Consider the following 23714-nt stretch of genomic DNA (forward strand, 5'->3'; position numbering starts at 1 on the left):
CGAATAACAGTTACAGAGAGACAGAGACAGAGCTGACTACATGGCGCGCCGCTGGCGTCTCGTCCTCATACCAGTCCTGGTACTGACCTGTCTCATATCCAATCTGTACCTACAGAATCGAGTGGGGAATAGTCATAGGTAAGTCAGTAGTATGGAGGTGCAAGAGACTGCGTGTGAGAGAGAAGAGACTGTGTGAGAGAGCAGAGACTGTGTGTGTGAGAGAGAAGAGACTGTGTGTGAGAGAAGAGACTGTGTGTGAGAGAGGAGACTGTGTGAGAGAAGAGACTGTGTGAGAGAGCAGAGACTGTGTGTGTGAGAGAGAAGAGACTGTGTGTGAGAGAAGAGACTGTGTGTGAGAGAGGAGACTGTGTGTGAGAGAAGAGACTGTGTGAGAGAGAAGAGACTGAGAGAGAGAAGAGACTGTGTGAGAGAGAAGAGACTGTGTGTGAGAGAAGAGACTGTGTGTGAGAGAAGAGACTGTGTGTGAGAGAGGAGAGACTGTGTGAGAGAGCACAGAGTGTGTAAGAGAGCACAGACTGTGTAAGAGAGAAGAGACTGTGTGAGAGAAGAGACTGTGTGAGAGAGAAGACACTGTGTGAGAGAGGAGAGACTGTGTGAGAGAGCACAGACTGTGTAAGAGAGCACAGACTGTGTAAGAGAGAAGAGACTGTGTGAGAGAAGAGACTGTGTGAGAGAGAAGACACTGTGTGAGAGAGGAGACTGTGTGTGAGAGAGGAGACTGTGTGTGAGAGAGGAGACTGTGTGTGAGAGAAGAGACTGTGTGAGAGAAGAGACTGTGTGAGAGAGAAGACACTGTGTGAGAGAGGAGACTGTGTGTGAGAGAAGAGACTGTGTGTGAGAGAAGAGACTGTGTGAGAGAGAAGAGACTGTGTGAGAGAGCACAGACTGTGTAAGAGAGAAGAGACTGTGTGAGAGAAGAGACTGTGTAAGAGAGAAGAGACTGTGTGAGAGAAGAGACTGTGTGAGAGAGAAGACACTGTGTGAGAGAGGAGACTGTGTGTGAGAGAGGAGACTGTGTGTGAGAGAAGAGACTGTGTGAGAGAAGAGACTGTGTGAGAGAGAAGACACTGTGTGAGAGAGGAGACTGTGTGTGAGAGAGGAGACTGTGTGTGAGAGAAGAGACTGTGTGAGAGAGGAGACTGTGTGTGAGAGAAGAGACTGTGTGAGAGAAGAGACTGTGTGAGAGAGAAGACACTGTGTGAGAGAGGAGACTGTGTGTGAGAGAAGAGACTGTGAGAGAGAAGAGACTGTATGTGAGAGAGAAGAGACTGTGTGTGAGAGGGGGGGAGAGAGAGATGAAGAGAGAGACAGGGGCGAGGGGGAGATATTATCTATATTTTCAAATAGAATCCTGTAGTTCTGATCCATTCACAAAGATCAATAATATACTGAGACTTCTCTGCAGCAGACACGTCCCTTCATTATTGTATTTTGCTTACATATTTGGCGCCATCTTCTTCCTCTGCCCCTATTAGATGTTGTCCGCACTGTCTCAGGCGCACAATCTGCATTCTTTATCAGTATGTTTTTGAAAACAAACACAAGGAAAACATGCAAAGTCCTCGTAGTTGTCATCTTTGGCTTAATTCCACTCCAGGACTCCAGCAAAGCAAGACAATAGTGCTAACCAATGAGCTAGCCTACTAACCACTGAGCCAGCATACTAACCACTGAGCCAGCGTACTAACCACTGAGCCTGAATACTAACCACTGAGCCGGCGTACTAAGCACTGAACCAGCGTACTAACCACTGAGCCTGAATACTAACCACTGAGCCAGCGTACTAACCACTGAGCCAGCGTACTAACCACTGAGCCTGAATACTTACCACTGAGATAGCCTAATAACCACTGAGCCAGCATACTAAGCACTGAACCAGTGTACTAACCACTGAGCCAGCTTACTAAGCACTGAGCCAGTGTACTAACCACTGAGCCTGAATACTAACAACTGAGCCAGCCTACTAAGCACTGAACCAGCGTACTAAGCACTGAACCACCATAGTAAGCACTAAGCCAGCCTACTTACCACTGAGCCAGTGTACTAAGCACTGAACCAGCATAGTAAACACTGAGCCAGCCTACTAACCACTGAGCCAGTGTACTAACCACTCATCAAGCCTTACTAACCACTGAGAAGACTACTAACCACTGAACCAATGTACTAAGCACTGAACCAGCTTACTAACCACTGAACCAGCCTACTAACCACTGAGCCAGTGTACTAAGCACTGAACCAGTGTACTAACCACTGAGCCAGCTTATTATCTACTCAGACAACATACTAACCACTGAGCCAGGATACTAAGCACTGAACCAGAGTACTAACCACTGAGCCAGCTTACTATCTACTCAGACAGCATACTAACCGCTGAGCCACAATACTAACCACTGAGCCAGCCTACTAACCACTGAGCCAGCCTACTAACCACTGAGCCAGTATACTAAGCACTGAACCAGCGTACTAAGCACTAAGACAGTATACTAAGCACTGAGCCAGCTTACTAACCACTTAACCAGCCTTACTAACCACTGAGAACCCTACTAACCACTGAGCCAGCCTACTAACCACTGAGCCAGCATACTAAGCACTAAACCAGCGTACTAAGCACTAAGACAGTGTACTAAGCACTGAGCCAGCTTACTAACAACTGAGCCAGTGTACTAACCACTTAACCAGCCTTACTAACCACTGAGAACCCTACTAACCACTGAGCCAATGTACTAAGCACTTAACCAGCTTACTAACCACTGAACCAGCCTGCTAAACACTGAGGCAGTGTAATAAGCACTGAACCACCATACTAACCACTGAGCCAGCTTACTATCTTCTCAAACAACACACTAACCACTGAGACAGCGTATTAAGCACTGAACCAGCATACTAACCACTGAGCCAGCTTACTATCTACTGATACAGCATACTAACCACTGAGCCAGCATACTAATCACTGAGGCAGCCTACTAACCACTGAGTCAGCATACTAATCACTGAGCCAGTCTACTAACCATTGAGTAAGTTTAGTAATGACTGAGACAGCCTACTAACCAATGAGCTAGTGTACTAAGCATTGAGCCATCCTAATAACCACTGAGTGAGTTTGATAACCACTGAACCAGCATACTAACCTCTGAGGCAGCATATTAACCACTGAGTCAGTGTACTAACCACTTAACCAGCCTTACTAACCACTGAGAACTCTACTAACCACTGAGCCAGCCTACTAACCACTGAGCCAGCATACTAAGCACTGAACCAGCGTACTAAGCACTAAGACAGTGTACTAAGCACTGAGCCAGCTTACTAACAACTGAGCCAGTGTACTAACCACTTAACCAGCCTTACTAACCACTGAGAACCCTACTAACCACTGAGCTAATGTACTAAGCACTTAACCAGCTTACTAACCACTGAACCAGCCTGCTAAACACTGAGGCAGTGTAATAAGCACTGAACCACCATACTAACCACTGAGCCAGCTTACTATCTTCTCAAACAACACACTAACCACTGAGACAGCGTATTAAGCACTGAACCAGCATACTAACCACTGAGCCAGCTTACTATCTACTGATACAGCATACTAACCACTGAGCCAGCATACTAATCACTGAGGCAGCCTACTAACCACTGAGCCAGAATACTAATCACTGAGCCAGTCTACTAACCATTGAGCCAGTGTACTAACCATTGAGTAAGTTTAGTAATGACTGAGACAGCCTACTAACCACTGAGCCAGTGTACTAAGCATTGCGCCATCCTAATAACCACTGAGTCAGTTTGATAACCACTGAACCAGCATACTAACCTCTGAGGCAGCATATTAACCACTGAGCCAGTGTACTAAGAACTGAACCAGCATACTAACCAATGAGCTCGCTACAGCACACTGATGGTCCATCATGTCAATGTGTTTCACAATAACATCACTGTGTGACATCACAGCGTATCTACTGCCCTCTGTGCAATGATGTTAGGTTACAGAGCATGCCTAGGAAATGTTCCCATATAAGTTAATAGGGTCAGCTTCAGTCCTTTGGGGAAATTTATCGATTCCTCTACTCCAGTGGGTCAAGTAGAGTGTAGTAGTCAGAGACAGGGTGAGGCGCCGTGACATACACATTATACCTCACACCATTATACCTCATACCTATCTGTCATGGATCTCCATCCTGGTGTGCAGCCTCTTTATAGAGCCCTCACCATTTAGGGTCTGGTGTAGGGGACGTCACACTCATGGTCAATTTCTTCTGCTGCTTCTGTGAAGGTCGAGGAGGACGCACCGGAAAATGCCAGAAGCCGAATGTCTGCACCTGAAATCCGTCATATTAAATTCCATAAAGAACAAGTAAGTAAATCTCAGAGATTCACATCATTCAGAACTAAGGCCTGAATCTCGTGGAGCCTCGCCAAGGTGCGCCAGTGACATCTATCTCATGGCCGTACTAAGAGCACATTGATTTCTATGAGGTTATTTGCATGTTAAAAATCTAGAACGTGTCCTATTATTTCCCAATGATTTATTTGGGGAGAAGGGTCCCAGAGGATTTCTGAATATAGGTCTGGTTGTAGCATATCAACCACCAAAACTACCAACCCTTATAGCTCAGGAATGGTGGGGGCGACAGATAAAAGAATCCAGCTGTGCCAAAATCAGTGGAACGTATGGAGCCGGACTCGGTGTTGTGCTGGTCCTCGTTCATGTTCTTTCTCCCCTCTAGATGGGACCTTCCACAGTTATATGCGGTGATTGACGCTCTGCAGGGATGTCCTTGGAAGTCGAATCGTACAGCGCGAGACCTGAGGCAGTAAGTACATAGGTGACATTGTAAAGAATCAAATATTACAAAGAAATATATTATGGGAGATAAAGGGTTAAGTAAATCTGTCGCCATTCCTTCTCTCTGGCTTTGCTCAGTAACAAAGAGGAAAGCCCTATGCCGGGGATAAAGGGGCGCCCAATGCCAAACTGGCCCGGTGACACTGAGATTCACTACGGATGTAACATACATTTTCCGATAGTTGTAATGTTACTTCTAATAACCCTGTAAAAGAAGGTAAATATAGTGCAAAATAGAGATAAGACACCCCCTGCAAAGGACAAGACGTATCTACTACAAGACAGACTCTACCAAAGTCACCGCACTGTCACAAAATGTACAACCGTAATAAAAAGGGACTTTAATTTACAAAGTAATAAAAATAAGTGACCATAAAGCTGTAAAGCTGTGCGTCATAATCCTGCGAATACATTACCGTGGATCTGCCCAATATCTGACTCACCCACAAGATCAGATAAGTCCAAACCAGAAGTGTTCTCAATATACTTTGTAGTCTCTTCATACCTCAAGGTATAAAAATTGGAGACTCGGGCCAGAGCGGAAAAGGAGTAAACAATGAAACTCACTTCCTCCAGCACTCCCTCGGGGTTCTCTTAGGTAATATTACAAAGTCTTCACATTGCTTGGAAAGAACTTCAAGAAAACCCTAAACATCCACAAAGGAGGCGAGGTAAGGAAATGATCAGTACTTTTGGTTTTACTTTCCCGAAGCTGTCCCTTAATATATTCTGGGGTCGGAATAAGTTCAGAGATTTAAATTGATTCATCGGTGGCGAACCCAAAAAATTCTAGATTTGTAGAGCATTTGTAACCAATAAGTCTAGATAGGAACTACATTTCACATCTACATCTATAATGACTCAGAAGAACAAGAGTAAAGCTATATAATACTAACTCATGTGTAAAACAATATAACTACTATAATACTACTCCTATGTACAAGAATATAACTACTATAATACTACCTCTTATGTACAAGAATATAACTACTATAATACTACCTCCTATGTACAAGAATATAACGACTATAATACTACTCCTATGTACAAGAATATAACTACTATAATACTACTCCTATGTACAAGAATATAACTACTATAATACTACCTCCTATGTACAAGAATATAACTACTATAATACTACTCCTATGTACAAGAATATAACTACTATAATACTACTCCTATATACAAGAATATAACTACTATAATACTACTCCTATGTACAAGAATATAACTACTATAATATTACCTCCTATGTACAAGAATATAACTACTATAATACTACTCCTATGTACAAGAATATAACTACTATAATACTACTCCTATGTACAAGAATATAACTACTATAATACTACTCCTATGTACAAGAATATAACTACTATAATACTACTCCTATGTACAAGAATATAAATACTATAATACTACTCCTATATACAAGAATATAACTACTATAATACTGCTCCTATGTACTAGAATATAACTACTATAATAGTACTCCTATGTACAAGAATATAACTACTATAATACTGCTCCTATGTACAAGAATATAACTACTATAATACTGCTCCTATGTACAAGAATATAACTACTATAATACTACTCCTATGTACAAGAATATAACTACTATAATACTGCTCCTAGGTACAAGAATATAACTACTATAATACTACTCCTATGTACAACAATATAACTACTATAATGCTACTCCTATGTACAAGAATATAACTACTATAATACTACCTCCTATGTACAAGAATATAACTTCTATAATACTGCTCCTATATACAAGACTATAACTACTATAATACTGCCTCCTATGTACAAGAATATAACTACTATAATACTACTCCTATGTACAAGAATATAACTACTATAATACTACTTCTATTTACAAGAATATAACTACTATAATACTACTCCTATGTACAAGAATATAACTACTATAATACTGCTCCTATATGCAAGACTATAACTACTATAATAAAACTCCTATGTACAAGAATATAACTACTATAATACTGCCTCCTATGTACAAGAATATAACTACTATAATACTACTCCTATGTACAAGAACATAACTACTATAATACTACTCCTATGTACAAGAATATAATTACTATAATACTACTCCTATGTACAAGAATATAACTACTATAATACTACTCCTATGTACAAGAATATAACTACTATAATACTGCTCCTATGTACAAGAATATAACTACTATAATACTACTCCTATATACAAGAATATAACTACTATAATACTACTCCTATGTACAAGAATATAACTACTGTAATACAACTCCTATGTACAAGAATATAACTACTATAATACTGCCCCCTATGTACAAGAATATAACTACTATAATACTACCTCCTATGTACAAGAATATAACTACTATAATACTGCTCCTATGTACAAGAATATATCTACTATAATACTGCTCCTATGTACAAGAATATAACTACTATAATACTACTCCTATGTACAAGAATATAACTACTATAATACTACTCCTATGTACAAGAATATAACTACCATAATACTGCCTCCTATGTACAAGAATATAACTACTATAATACTGCTCCTATGTACAAGAATATAACTACTATAATACTACTCCTATGTACAAGAATATAACTACTATAATAGTACTCCTATGTACAAGAATATAACTACTATAATACTGCTCCTATGTACAAGAATATAACTACTATAATACTGCTCCTATGTACAAGAATATAACGATTATAATACTACTTCTATGTACAAGAATATAACTACTATAATACTACTCCTATGTACAATATAACTACTATAATACTACTCCTATGTACAAGAATATAACTACTATAATACTGCTCCTATGTACAAGAATATAACTACTATAATACTACTCCTATGTACAAGAATATAACTACTATAATACCACTCCTATGTACAAGAATATAACTACTATAATACTGCTCCTATGTACAAGAATATAACTACTATAATACTGCTCCTATGTACAAGAATATAACTACTATAATACTACTCCTATGTACAAGAATATAACTACTATAATACTACTCCTATGTACAACAATATAACTACTATAATACTACTCCTATGTACAACAATATAACTACTATAATACCGCTCCTATATACAAGACTATAACTACTATAATACTGCCTCCTATGTACAAGAATATAACTACTATAATACTACTCCTATGTACAAGAATATAACTACTATAATACTACTTCTATTTACAAGAATATAACTACTATAATACTACTCCTATGTACAAGAATATAACTACTATAATACTGCTCCTATATGCAAGACTATAACTACTATAATAAAACTCCTATGTACAAGAATATAACTACTATAATACTGCCTCCTATGTACAAGAATATAACTACTATAATACTACTCCTATGTACAAGAACATAACTACTATAATACTACTCCTATGTACAAGAATATAATTACTATAATACTACTCCTATGTACAAGAATATAACTACTATAATACTACTCCTATGTACAAGAATATAACTACTATAATACTGCTCCTATGTACAAGAATATAATTACTATAATACTACTCCTATATACAAGAATATAACTACTATAATACTACTCCTATGTACAAGAATATAACTACTGTAATACAACTCCTATGTATAAGAATATAACTACTATAATACTGCCCCCTATGTACAAGAATATAACTACTATAATACTACCTCCTATGTACAAGAATATAACTACTATAATACTGCCCCCTATGTACAAGAATATAACTACTATAATACTACCTCCTATGTACAAGAATATAACTACTATAATACTGCTCCTATGTACAAGAATATAACTACCATAATACTGCCTCCTATGTACAAGAATATAACTACTATAATACTGCTCCTATGTACAAGAATATAACTACTATAATACTACTCCTATGTACAAGAATATAACTACTATAATACTGCTCCTATGTACAAGAATATAACTACTATAATACTACCTCCTATGTACAAGAATATAACTACTATAATACTGCTCCTATGTACAAGAATATAACTACCATAATACTGCCCCCTATGTACAAGAATATATCTACTATAATACTGCTCCTATGTACAAGAATATAACTACTATAATACTACTCCTATGTACAAGAATATAACTACCATAATACTGCCTCCTATGTACAAGAATATAACTACTATAATACTGCTCCTATGTACAAGAATATAACTACTATAATACTACTCCTATGTACAAGAATATAACTACTATAATAGTACTCCTATGTACAAGAATATAACTACTATAATACTGCTCCTATGTACAAGAATATAACTACTATAATACTGCTCCTATGTACAAGAATATAACGATTATAATACTACTTCTATGTACAAGAATATAACTACTATAATACTACTCCTATGTACAATATAACTACTATAATACTACTCCTATGTACAAGAATATAACTACTATAATACTGCTCCTATGTACAAGAATATAACTACTATAATACTACTCCTATGTACAAGAATATAACTACTATAATACCACTCCTATGTACAAGAATATAACTACTATAATACTGCTCCTATGTACAAGAATATAACTACTATAATACTGCTCCTATGTACAAGAATATAACTACTATAATACTACTCCTATGTACAAGAATATAACTACTATAATACTACTCCTATGTACAACAATATAACTACTATAATACTACTCCTATGTACAACAATATAACTACTATAATACTGCCTCCTATGTACAAGAATATAACTACTATAATACTACTCCTATGTACAAGAATATAACTACTATAATACTACTCCTATGTACAAGAATATAACTACTATAATACTGCCTCCTATGTACAAGAATATAACTACTATAATACTACTCCTATGTACAAGACTATAACTACTATAATACTACTCCTATGTACAAGAATATAACTACTATAATACAACTCCTATGTACAAGAATATAACTACTATAATACTGCCCCCTATGTACAAGAATATAACTACTATAATACTACCTCCTATGTACAAGAATATAACTACTATAATACTGCTCCTATGTACAAGAATATAACTATTATAATACTGCTCCTATATACAAGAATATAACTACTATAATACTACTCCTATGTACAAGAATATAATTACTATAATACTACTCCTATGTACAAGAATATAACTACTATAATACTACTCCTATGTACAAGAATATAACTACTATAATACAACTCCTATGTACAAGAATATAACTACTATAATACTGCCCCCTATGTACAAGAATATAACTACTATAATACTGCCCCCTATGTACAAGAATATAACTACTATAATACTGCTCCTATGTACAAGAATATAACTACTATAATACTACTCCTATGTACAACAATATAACTACTATAATACTACTCCTATGTACAAGAATATAACTACTATAATACTACCTCCTATGTACAAGAATATAACTACTATAATACTGCTCCTATATACAAGACTATAACTACTATAATACTACTCCTATGTACATCAATATAACTACTATAATACTACTCCTATGTACAAGAATATAACTACTATAATACTGCTCCTATGTACAAGAATATAACTACTATAATACTACTCCTATGTACAACAATATAACTACTATAATACTACTCCTATGTACAAGAATATAACTACTATAATACTACCTCCTATGTACAAGAATATAACTACTATAATACTACTCCTATGTACAAGAATATAACTACTATAATACTGCTCCTATGTACAAGAATATAACTACTATAATACTGCCTCCTATGTACAAGAATATAACTACTATAATACTGCTCCTATGTACAAGAATATAACTACTATAATACTACTCCTATGTACAAGAATATAACTACTATAATACTGCTCCTATATGCAAGACTATAACTACTATAATAAAACTCCTATGTACAAGAATATAACTACTATAATACTACTCCTATGTACAAGAACATAACTACTATAATACTACTCCTATGTACAAGAATATAATTACTATAATACTACTCCTATGTACAAGAATATAACTACTATAATACTACTCCTATGTACAAGAATATAACTACTATAATACTGCTCCTATGTACAAGAATATAACTACTATAATACTACTCCTATATACAAGAATATAACTACTATAATACTACTCCTATGTACAAGAATATAACTACTGTAATACAACTCCTATGTACAAGAATATAACTACTATAATACTGCTCCTATGTACAAGAATATAACTACTATAATACTGCTCCTATGTACAAGAATATAACTACTATAATACTACTCCTATGTACAAGAATATAACTACTATAATACTGCTCCTATGTACAAGAATATAACTACTATAATACTACTCCTATATACAAGAATATAACTACTATAATAGTACTAATATGTACAAGAATATAACTACTATAATACTGCTCCTATGTACAAGAATATAACTACTATAATACTGCTCCTATGTACAAGAATATAACTATTATAATACTACTTCTATGTACAAGAATATAACTACTATAATACTACTCCTATGTACAAGAATATAACTACTATAATACTACTCCTATGTACAATATAACTACTATAATACTACTCCTATGTACAAGAATATAACTACTATAATACTACTCCTATGTACAAGAATATAACTACTATAATACCACTCCTATGTACAAGAATATAACTACTATAATACTACTCCTATGTACAAGAATATAACTACTATAATACTACTCCTATGTACAAGAATATAACTACTATAATACTACTCCTATGTACAAGAATATAACTACTATAATACTACTCCTATGTACAAGAATATAACTACTATAATACTACTCCTATGTACAAGAATATAACTACTATAATACTGCCTCCTATGTACAAGAATATAACTACTATAATACTACTCCTATGTACAAGACTATAACTACTATAATACTACTCCTATGTAAAAGAATATAACTACTATAATACAACTCCTATGTACAAGAATATAACTACTATAATACTGCCCCCTATGTACAAGAATATAACTACTATAATACTGCCCCCTATGTACAAGAATATAACTACTATAATACTGCTCCTATATACAAGAATATAACTACTATAATACTACCTCCTATGTACAAGAATATAACTACTATAATACTACTCCTATGTACAAGAATATAACTATTATAATACTGCTCCTATATACAAGAATATAACTACTATAATACTACTCCTATGTACAAGAATATAATTACTATAATACTACTCCTATGTACAAGAATATAACTACTATAATACTACTCCTATGTACAAGAATATAACTACTATAATACAACTCCTATGTACAAGAATATAACTACTATAATACTGCCCCCTATGTACAAGAATATAACTACTATAATACTGCCCCCTATGTACAAGAATATAACTACTATAATACTGCTCCTATGTACAAGAATATAACTACTATAATACTACTCCTATGTACAACAATATAACTACTATAATACTACTCCTATGTACAAGAATATAACTACTATAATACTACCTCCTATGTACAAGAATATAACTACTATAATACTGCTCCTATATACAAGACTATAACTACTATAATACTACTCCTATGTACAACAATATAACTACTATAATACTACTCCTATGTATAAGAATATAACTACTATAATACTGCTCCTATGTACAAGAATATAACTACTATAATACTACTCCTATGTACAACAATATAACTACTATAATACTGCTCCTATGTACAAGAATATAACTACTATAATACTGCCTCCTATGTACAAGAATATAACTACTATAATACTGCTCCTATGTACAAGAATATAACTACTATAATACTACTCCTATGTACAGCAATATAACTACTATAATACTACTCCTATGTACAAGAATATAACTACTATAATACTACCTCCTATGTACAAGAATATAACTACTATAATACTACTCCTATGTACAAGAATATAACTACTATAATACTGCCTCCTATGTACAAGAATATAACTACTATAATACTACTCCTATGTACAAGAATATAACTACTATAATACTACTCCTATGTACAAGAATATATCTACTATAATACTACTCCTATGTACAAGAATATAACTACTATAATACTACTCCTATTTACAAGAATATAACTACTATAATACTGCCTCCTATGTACAAGAATATAACTACTATAATACTACTCCTATGTACAAGAATATAACTACTATAATACTACTTCTATGTACAAGAATATAACTACTATAATACTACCTCCTATATACAAGAATATAACTACTATAATAGTACTAATATGTACAAGAATATAACTACTATAATACTGCTCCTATGTACAAGAATATAACTACTATAATACTACTCCTATGTACAAGAATATAATTACTATAATACTACTCCTATGTACAAGAATATAACTACTATAATACTACTCCTATGTACAAGAATATAACTACTATAATACAACTCCTATGTACAAGAATATAACTACTATAATACTGCCCCCTATGTACAAGAATATAACTACTATAATACTGCCCCCTATGTACAAGAATATAACTACTATAATACTGCTCCTATGTACAAGAATATAACTACTATAATACTGCTCCTATTTACAAGAATATAACTACTATAATACTGCCTCCTATGTACAAGAATATAACTACTATAATACTACTCCTATGTACAAGAATATAACTACTATAATACTACTTCTATGTACAAGAATATAACTACTATAATACTACCTCCTATATACAAGAATATAACTACTATAATAGTACTAATATGTACAAGAATATAACTACTATAATACTGCTCCTATGTACAAGAATATAACTACTATAATACTACTCCTATGTACAAGAATATAATTACTATAATACTACTCCTATGTACAAGAATATAACTACTATAATACTACTCCTATGTACAAGAATATAACTACTATAATACAACTCCTATGTACAAGAATATAACTACTATAATACTGCCCCCTATGTACAAGAATATAACTACTATAATACTGCCCCCTATGTACAAGAATATAACTACTATAATACTGCTCCTATGTACAAGAATATAACTACTATAATACTACTCCTATTTACAAGAATATAACTACTATAATACTACCTCCTAGCTGTGAGGACGTGTTTTTGTAGCTCTCCTGAGGCTCCTGATGTCTGGAGATAGCCCAGGGCGGGGCCACCCTGGGTGGGGAAGTTCCCCTGCCAAGGCCCAGGCTCCAAGGCCTTCTCTGGGAAGCAATTCCCAGGCAACTAAAAAAATGGATGGAAATCCTAAAGTCCCCAGTAATGGGAATCGTGTCCAGTGTGTCAGCAGTCCTAGTGCAGCAAGCCAAGATGGGAAGAAAGTTGTAAAGGAAGAAGTAACGGAAGCAAGCAGTAGTACGGTGCAACAACCAAGCAAAATGGTTGAATGTAAGGAGCAAACTTTGCAGCCTGTGCAGACTCCATTGCAGGTTGCAGGTGTCCAGTCCACCCCACCCTCCTGCAGACAGAGGAGAACATCCCTGGAGAAGCAGACCATGCAGGAGAACATGCAGCAGTCTGTATTGGTACGGTCTGAGCGGACAAGATCTGGAAGCGGTAACTACAAAAATGTAGTGAAGGCAGTGGAGGAGATCAAAGGGAGACCAGCGGGGAAGCTTCAAGGTACCAGCAGTACAGTCACTGGAAATAAACTGGGACATAGTCCCCAGTCTGGACATTGTGGGCCCATGGCAGTGACAACAGCCGTAGCATGTCAGAAATCACAGGCTACACCAACCAGAAGCCATACTGGGGGTAACCAACCTGCAAAGCTTTCCAACAATGCACAGACTGTCACAGCTACTGAGCGAGCACCAGAACTGCGCCTGGCAGATGAGATACCAGCACTGGTCAAGCGACTGGAGACATTGAAGGCCAGTAAAATATATCTGCAGAGACAGATTGAATGTGCGTATAATCTAAAAAAGTCTGCATGCCCTGAGAAACTGGTGTTACTGGACAGGAAGCTGAGCGCACTGGCGAAAGAGCTCGCCGAGAACGTACGGGAGACCGAGACTGTACTGGAGCAAATGGGACCGGTGGGAGAATCATACAGAAACCAGCAGCGGTTCCAGGAATACCAGAAGTCACCATCACCTTGTGCTAAAGCTGGGTCTGAACCCTCTCAAGGTGGCAGCCAGCAGTCCCATGTAAAACCAGTTCTGCAGCCAGCAAGTTTCCCTTTTAAGGAAGGGAATTTGTACGGGAAAGCGACCAGTGTTCAGCAACAGCAAAAACCTGCAGCAGTTCTCAGCAAGGCACCACAAGTCCCAGCAACCAGCACTTTGCAACCAGGTCATGGACCCCTGCCTAATGGTAATGAAGTAGCAGCTGTGCAGACACCACAAGTCCCAGGAGACAAGTCATTGCAGCAGGACTATGGACTCTTACCTGAAGGTACTGGGGGAGTAACATATTTGGGGTTACAGGTTGTGGACTCTGTTGTGCAGGACTCTGCTGCCGCTGACTGTAGTGGTAATATTGGCTCTGCTATGCAGGACTCTGCTGCCGCTGACTATAATACTAATATGGACTCTGCTGTGCAGGACTCTGCTGCCGCTGATTGTCTGACTAATGTGCCTGATATTATGGATATTCCTGTATGTGACAATAGCCCAGCAGGGGAAGGTGTTTCTGGGGGGGATCCTTCACTATCTATGGCGTCAGACCCCTCTGCAGTCCAGTCTCTGGAGTCTGGTGATATTGCAGACATAGAGGTTGATGGTGGGGCGGACACAGGACAGTCCAGTGTGCAGGACTTTCCCCCTCTGGATACTCGCACAGTAGCAGAACCACATGGTACAGGTGCTCAGCAGCCCACACAGCGCCCACAAACACGCCAAGATGGCGGATCCGGCCGTACCTCCTCAGGGAATGCCTGGAGCCGCGGTGCTCCATCTTTTGCATCAAACTCCAATTATACAGGCCAGGCTTTCAGGAGGAGGAATGTAGTCAGGTTTAGGCACGGAGGTGCCAAGGAGGATCTGCCGGATAGGAGGTTTGTGGTCAGAGAGCTCCTATGTACCCAGATGGGCTTTGTGCCGACTGATATCCTGGCCGTCATAAACCTTCCTGACCGCCAGGGGTATGATGTTAGTTTTAAGCTGATGTCTGATCTGGACCGGTTCTGGGCCAATCTCACCAGGTTGAGAGATACGGAAGGTTGGGATAAGTTCAGTTTCATCCCCATCTCTAGGCCAGATACAGCCTCTGTCACAATTGTATTTTGGAATGAAGCCGTTCCCTCTCAGGACATAGTCATCTGGCTCAGGAGGCATTGTGACCTCATGTCCGATCTTAGTAAGAACAGGGATGAAGACGGGGTCTGGACCGGTGGGTGGAGGGTCCTGGTGAAGTTGCGTCAGCAGAACAACATAACCCAACATCTGCCCAATTCGTTCTTTATAGGCCGAGAAAAAGGGATCTGCTTCTATGCGGGTCAGCCTCGCCGGTGCTTCAAGTGTGGGAAGGCCGGCCATGTGGCCAGTGTATGCTCCATGGTAAAGTGTAGCCTATGTAATGAAATGGGCCACGTGAGTGCCACATGCCAAAGCATTAGGTGTAACCTGTGCGGTCGGATCGGTCACCCCCACAGAGATTGTCCTGATGCCTGGCATAACATCTGTAAGGATAGCCCTGATGAGGACTTGCTGGCAGCGGCTGATGACATACAGGAGGAGGAGGAGGCGCTATTGTCAGGGTCAGTAGTCACGGAGGCGGAGCCTCAACCACATACAGGTGATACCACCCAAGACCAGGCCGAGTCAGGTCCCATTGAGACGACCATGGAGGTTGTCGAGCAGGTTGTACAACCCTCAGTGGTCGTCTCTTCTCCTGCCCGATCATCCAACAATAATAAAAGGAGGAAGAAGGATAAAGCCAGCCGTAAGCCTGAGGGTGAGTGGACCACGGTAGAAAAGCCCACAAAGATGAGAGTAAGTAGTGCAGGCGAGGTCACTGCAACGGGGAATAGATTTAGTGTCCTATCAGAGTCAGACGGAGAAGCAGAACTAGACAGAGAACTCTCACGAATGATGGCGGAGTATGAGGATGAACCAGAGGGCGATCCTCCCAATAAGAGGAGACCCCACCGAGATGAGGGGCAGTCCGAATCAGACATGGAAACAGCTGGTCACCAGGACACCTCTGACTCTGATCTATGACAATGGGGCCCATCTCTCTGTTTCTCATATTCCTAGTTGTTCTGATGGCAGGTTTCTATCTTAAAGTTATCTCTAGTAATGTGAATAGCATCCGAGCAAGGAGGACAAGACACGCAGTGTATGAACATCTGAGATATCTTGATGCCGATGTCTATTTCTTACAAGAAACCCGTTTAAATACTTTAGGACTAATACGAGAAGCAGAGAGAGAATGGGAATCTGGCCCGTCCTTCTGGTCTCTGGCTGTGGAACCTTATGCCGGGGTTTCTATACTGTTTAACACCCCTGATGTCACCATACACAGATTCACTGAGGTTCTGATGGGGAGGTGCCTGGTTTTAGAAGTTACCATCCGAGGCAGAAGGCTCCGACTCATTAATATCTATGGTCCACCGCAGTCGGTGATTGAAAGGGCACGTCTGTTTGATGAAGTCAAGCAGTACTTGTTTACATCTGTTCCGGTAGTCATGGCAGGGGACTTCAATGCCACCATGTCATCCAGTGACAGACCTACTGGTAGGCCTCTCACCAGGGACTGCAAGGTCTTAAGCAGAATTATTTCACAGGCTGGTCTGTCTGATGTGTTTACTGAGGGTGGTAGGAAACCCAAATTCACTTACTCCTGCGCTGGTAGATGCAGTCGGATAGACTTAGCTCTGGTCAGTCCCGCTGAGCATGTTAGTGAGAAAAGTGAAAAGACAGTCCCTTATTCTGACCATCTGGCTTTGTATTTTTGCTTGGGCTCCACAAAACGCCCTGATATTGGGAGAGGCCTATGGAAGCTCAATTCCAGCCTCTTGGACGATGACTGTGTCCGGAGTTGTGTCCACTCTCTATTTCAGAACCAGCTTGAGAGAGTGGTGTTTTATGACAACATGGCAGACTGGTGGGAGGATGTCAAGGAGGAGATCAGATCCCTCTTAAGGAGACTGTCAGTTAAGAAGGGGAAGAGTAAGTATAGCCAGTATCTCAGGCTGCGGAAAGAATTAGAGTCACTCTATTCGGCGGGCGGGGATAACCAACAGAAGATTGACCGGCTGAAATCTGAGATCAGTCAGTATCAGTACCGCAGGTATACATCCCTGGTTCTTGAACGGGATTATGGGTCCTTAGGGGCTCCGGATCCTTTTGAGAATTGCAGGGAGCGGGTGGCAAATAAATCGGTCACAGGTCTCACTGACTCCCAGGGTGTTTTACAGGAGTCTCGGGAGGGTATCCTGGGGGTGGTGAGAACTTACTATGCTGACTTGTTTCAGAAGAAGGTTTTGGATAGAGAGAAGGTGGCTCAATTCTTGGAGGCAACTCCAGGTCCTGATACTAATGATTTGGACTTTTCTCCTTTGACAGCAGAGTTAACAGTGGAGGAGGTGAAAGAGGCCATAGATAAGTTACATCTGAAGAAGGCACCAGGTCCAGATGGGATTACAGCTGAGTTCTATAAGAAATTCCGAGACCTCTTGGCACCAATTCTCGTGGATGTATACAAAACTAGTCTAGAAAACCACCTGATGCCTCCATCCATGAGAGTGTCCTCCCTGATCCTGCTGTCTAAAGGTAAAGAGCCTAGTGACATCAAGAACTGGAGGCCGATTGCCCTCTTGAATGTCGATAGGAAGATTCTTGCAAAAATTCTGTTCTCTAGATTAGTTTGTTTGTCCCCGGCACTGTTGGCAGGCTCACAGTTTGGCACAGTTAAAGGGCGGAACATCTCTGGAGCAGTTATCTCGATAAGGGAGATGTTTGAGAGATGTAAAGCTCTGAGGTGTGGGAGATATGTTGTGAGTCTTGACCAGGCTAAGGCCTTTGACAGAGTAGACCATGAGTATCTATGGGCGACTTTGACAAAGTACGGTATTCCGGGACAATTTGTGGATTGGCTGAGAACTTTGTACCGTGAGGCGGAGAGCTTTCCTCTGATTAATGGTTGGCAGGGTGATGCTTTCAGGGTTGAGGCAGGGGTGAGACAAGGTTGCCCACTGAGTCCATTACTGTATGTGTTTGCCATAGACCCGTTTCTTAGGTCACTGCAGGAGTGTGATTTTCAGGGGGCGCCGGTCCCCCACTGCTTGCCCCTGAGAGTTGTTGCCTACGCGGATGATGTGACAGTGGTGATATCTGAGCCTCGTGAGGTGGAGATGTTGTCTGCAGCCATCAGAAGTTACTCAGAGGCCTCCGGGTCTCTTGTCAACCTTGAGAAGAGTCAAGCTCTCTGGACGGGTCATACTGGTCCTACATTTGATCTGCCGCAGTTTGCACAGGCCTCCTCCTATATTAAGATCCTTGGGGTGAAATTCGGGAGGGATGATAATTGCAGACTAAATTGGGAAGAAAAGTTGGAATCCGGAAATGCAAAGGTTCAGCGATGGAAGAACTGGAGGCTGACCTATAGAGAAAGGGTTAAAATGTTGAAGACTTACCTGGTCCCTGTCTTCTTGTACGTCTCTGTTGTCTTTCCTTTGCCAGAATCTTTCTCCGCTAGGCTCTTTAGCCTGTTCTTCCAACTTTTGTGGGGGAACAGGTTGAACCCAGTAAAAAGAGGGATAACCTACCTACAGAGGAGAGAGGGTGGGCTGGATATGTTAAATCCAAGGGTGTTTTTTGACTCCATGTTTCTAAAAGTAAATTTTGGTTGCCTGGACTCAGATAACAGCTCCCTGTGGGTAAATAGTATCAGGAATTGGATATTGCCTTTTGCAGAATCCTGGGTGCGAGGCGGCAGCCTTAAGAGGGGTCGATCGACTCGTGACTACCTCCCCCAGTATCTGGACTATGGCATAAGGTGCCTGAAAAAATGGGGTATTGAAAAGACCTATCTGGTGAGTAAGACCAGGAGAGATCTATACACCAGGGTATGTAAGACCTTCTATTGTCTCCAGCCAGCATTGAGGGACTGCACATCTATAACCCTGCAGGATAGTCTGAGGCTCCTCACTGGTCTGAGGCTCCCTGCAAAGTTCTTTGACATTGCCTGGCTATCTCTGCATGGGAAACTTTTTGTAAGAGGCAACCTAAAACATCTCAGTGTGACAGATCGGGCATGTCCATTAGGTTGTCAGCAGGAGGAGACCATGGCACATTTTATATCAGAGTGCGGGGGAGGGCGAAAGATCTGGCAGGAAATATCCCGGAGGCTGAAAATTCCCCGATTACAATCACTCAAATACCCCGAAATCATATATGGCATCCCAACTAATATAGGTGACATTAACCGGGAGACCCTGTATATTATTATTACTGTCATCAAATATTATCACTGGCATACAAGGACCCAGGAGTCCCTACACAGAGAGCCCTTCCGTCATATGACCGCTGTCACATATATCATGTCTGAACTGAGGTGGATAAAGTCTCTGGAGGTCAGAAAAAAGTCTGATAATGTAAAATTGTGGAGAAATGTATATATCGATTGCTGAATATTCTGATAACACTGCAAATAAGTCTGTTCATTTATTTATGGATTTATTTTTTTTTCCCCCTCTTTATCCTGCCAGCAATGGACTCTTAAGTTAAAGTGATTCTCATTTTTGTTATCTGACAGACATGTCTGATTTATGTTATATTATTATTATTATTATTAGTTATTAATTCTGCTGGAATGTAATGTATTTTTGTTTTGTTTTTACTAATAAAAATTACCTCCTATATACAAGAATATAACTACTATAATACTACCTCCTATGTACAAGAATATAACTACTATAATACTACTCCTATGTACAAGAATATAACTACTATAATACTGCTCCTATGTACAAGAATATAACTACTATAATACTGCTCCTATGTACAAGAATATAACTACTATAATACTACTCCTATATACAAGAACATAACTACTATAATACTACTCCTATGTACAAGAATATAACTACTGTAATACAACTCCTATGTACAAGAATATAACTACTATAATACTGCCCCCTATGTACAAGAATATAACTACTATAATACTACCTCCTATGTACAAGAATATAACTACTATAATACTGCTCCTATGTACAAGAATATATCTACTATAATACTGCTCCTATGTACAAGACTATAACTACTATAATACTACTCCTATGTACAAGAATATAACTACTATAGCACAACTCCTATGTACAAGAATATAACTACTATAATACTGCCCCCTATGTACAAGAATATAACTACTATAATACTACCTCCTATGTACAAGAATATAACTATTATAATACTGCTCCTATATACAAGAATATAACTACTATAATACTACTCCTATGTACAAGAATATAATTACTATAATACTACTCCTATGTACAAGAATATAACTACTATAATACAACTCCTATGTACAAGAATATAACTACTATAATACTGCCCCTATGTACAAGAATATAACTACTATAATACTGCCCCCTATGTACAAGAATATAACTACTATAATACTGCTCCTATGTACAAGAATATAACTACTATAATACTACTCCTATGTACAACAATATAACTACTATAATACTACTCCTATGTACAAGAATATAACTACTATAATACTACCTCCTATGTACAAGAATATAACTACTATAATACTGCTCCTATATACAAGACTATAACTACTATAATACTACTCCTATGTACAACAATATAACTACTATAATACTACTCCTATGTACAAGAATATAACTACTATAATACTGCTCCTATGTACAAGAATATAACTACTATAATACTACTCCTATGTACAACAATATAACTACTATAATACTACTCCTATGTACAAGAATATAACTACTATAATACTACCTCCTATGTACAAGAATATAACTACTATAATACTACTCCTATGTACAAGAATATAACTACTATAATACTGCTCCTATGTACAAGAATATAACTACTATAATACTGCCTCCTATGTACAAGAATATAACTACTATAATACTACTCCTATTTACAAGAATATAACTACTATAATACTGCCTCCTATGTACAAGAATATAACTACTATAATACTACTCCTATGTACAAGAATATAACTACTATAATACTACTTCTATTTACAAGAATATAACTACTATAATACTACTCCTATGTACAAGAATATAACTACTATAATACTGCTCCTATATGCAAGACTATAACTACTATAATAAAACTCCTATGTACAAGAATATAACTACTATAATACTACTCCTATGTACAAGAACATAACTACTATAATACTACTCCTATGTACAAGAATATAATTACTATAATACTACTCCTATGTACAAGAATATAACTACTATAATACTACTCCTATGTACAAGAATATAACTACTATAATACTGCTCCTATGTACAAGAATATAACTACTATACTACTCCTATATACAAGAATATAACTACTATAATACTACTCCTATGTACAAGAATATAACTACTGTAATACAACTCCTATGTACAAGAATATAACTACTATAATACTGCCCCCTATGTACAAGAATATAACTACTATAATACTACCTCCTATGTACAAGAATATAACTACTATAATACTGCTCCTATGTACAAGAATATATCTACTATAATACTGCTCCTATGTACAAGAATATAACTACCATAATACTGCCTCCTATGTACAAGAATATAACTACTATAATACTGCTCCTATGTACAAGAATATAACTATTATAATACTACTTCTATGTACAAGAATATAACTACTATAATACTACCTCCTATGTACAAGAATATAACTACTATAATACTACTCCTATGTACAATATAACTACTATAATACTACTCCTATGTACAAGAATATAACTACTATAATACTGCTCCTATGTACAAGAATATAACTACTATAATACTACTCCTATGTACAAGAATATAACTACTATAATACCACTCCTATGTACAAGAATATAACTACTATAATACTACTCCTATGTACAAGAATATAATTACTATAATACTACTCCTATGTACAAGAATATAACTACTATAATACTACTCCTATGTACAAGAATATAACTACTATAATACTGCTCCTATGTACAAGAATATAACTACTATAATACTACTCCTATATACAAGAATATAACTACTATAATACTACTCCTATGTACAAGAATATAACTACTGTAATACAACTCCTATGTACAAGAATATAACTACTATAATACTGCCCCCTATGTACAAGAATATAACTACTATAATACTACCTCCTATGTACAAGAATATAACTACTATAATACTGCTCCTATGTACAAGAATATATCTACTATAATACTGCTCCTATGTACAAGAATATAACTACTATAATACTACTCCTATGTACAAGAATATAACTACCATAATACTGCCTCCTATGTACAAGAATATAACTACTATAATACTGCTCCTATGTACAAGAATATAACTACTATAATACTACTCCTATGTACAAGAATATAACTACTATAATAGTACTCCTATGTACAAGAATATAACTACTATAATACTGCTCCTATGTACAAGAATATAACGATTATAATACTACTTCTATGTACAAGAATATAACTAC

At 37.6% G+C, this 23714-nt stretch overlaps 1 protein-coding gene across 1 annotated transcript in view; it reads left to right on the forward strand.

Annotated features, from left to right (window-relative positions):
- The window catches only part of LOC142202308 (alpha-N-acetylneuraminide alpha-2,8-sialyltransferase-like), an 83483-nt gene continuing 59769 nt past the window's right edge, over positions 1 to 23714 (forward strand). The window contains exons 1-3 of the mRNA XM_075272372.1: positions 1 to 138; positions 4289 to 4369; positions 4743 to 4829. Of these exons, the coding sequence (XP_075128473.1) occupies positions 41 to 138; positions 4289 to 4369; positions 4743 to 4829 (266 nt within the window). The 5' untranslated portion in view covers positions 1 to 40. The remainder of the gene's footprint in view (positions 139 to 4288; positions 4370 to 4742; positions 4830 to 23714) is intronic.

Source organism: Leptodactylus fuscus, chromosome 5 (genome assembly GCF_031893055.1).
Source record: "Leptodactylus fuscus isolate aLepFus1 chromosome 5, aLepFus1.hap2, whole genome shotgun sequence".
Taxonomy (NCBI): domain Eukaryota; kingdom Metazoa; phylum Chordata; class Amphibia; order Anura; family Leptodactylidae; genus Leptodactylus; species Leptodactylus fuscus.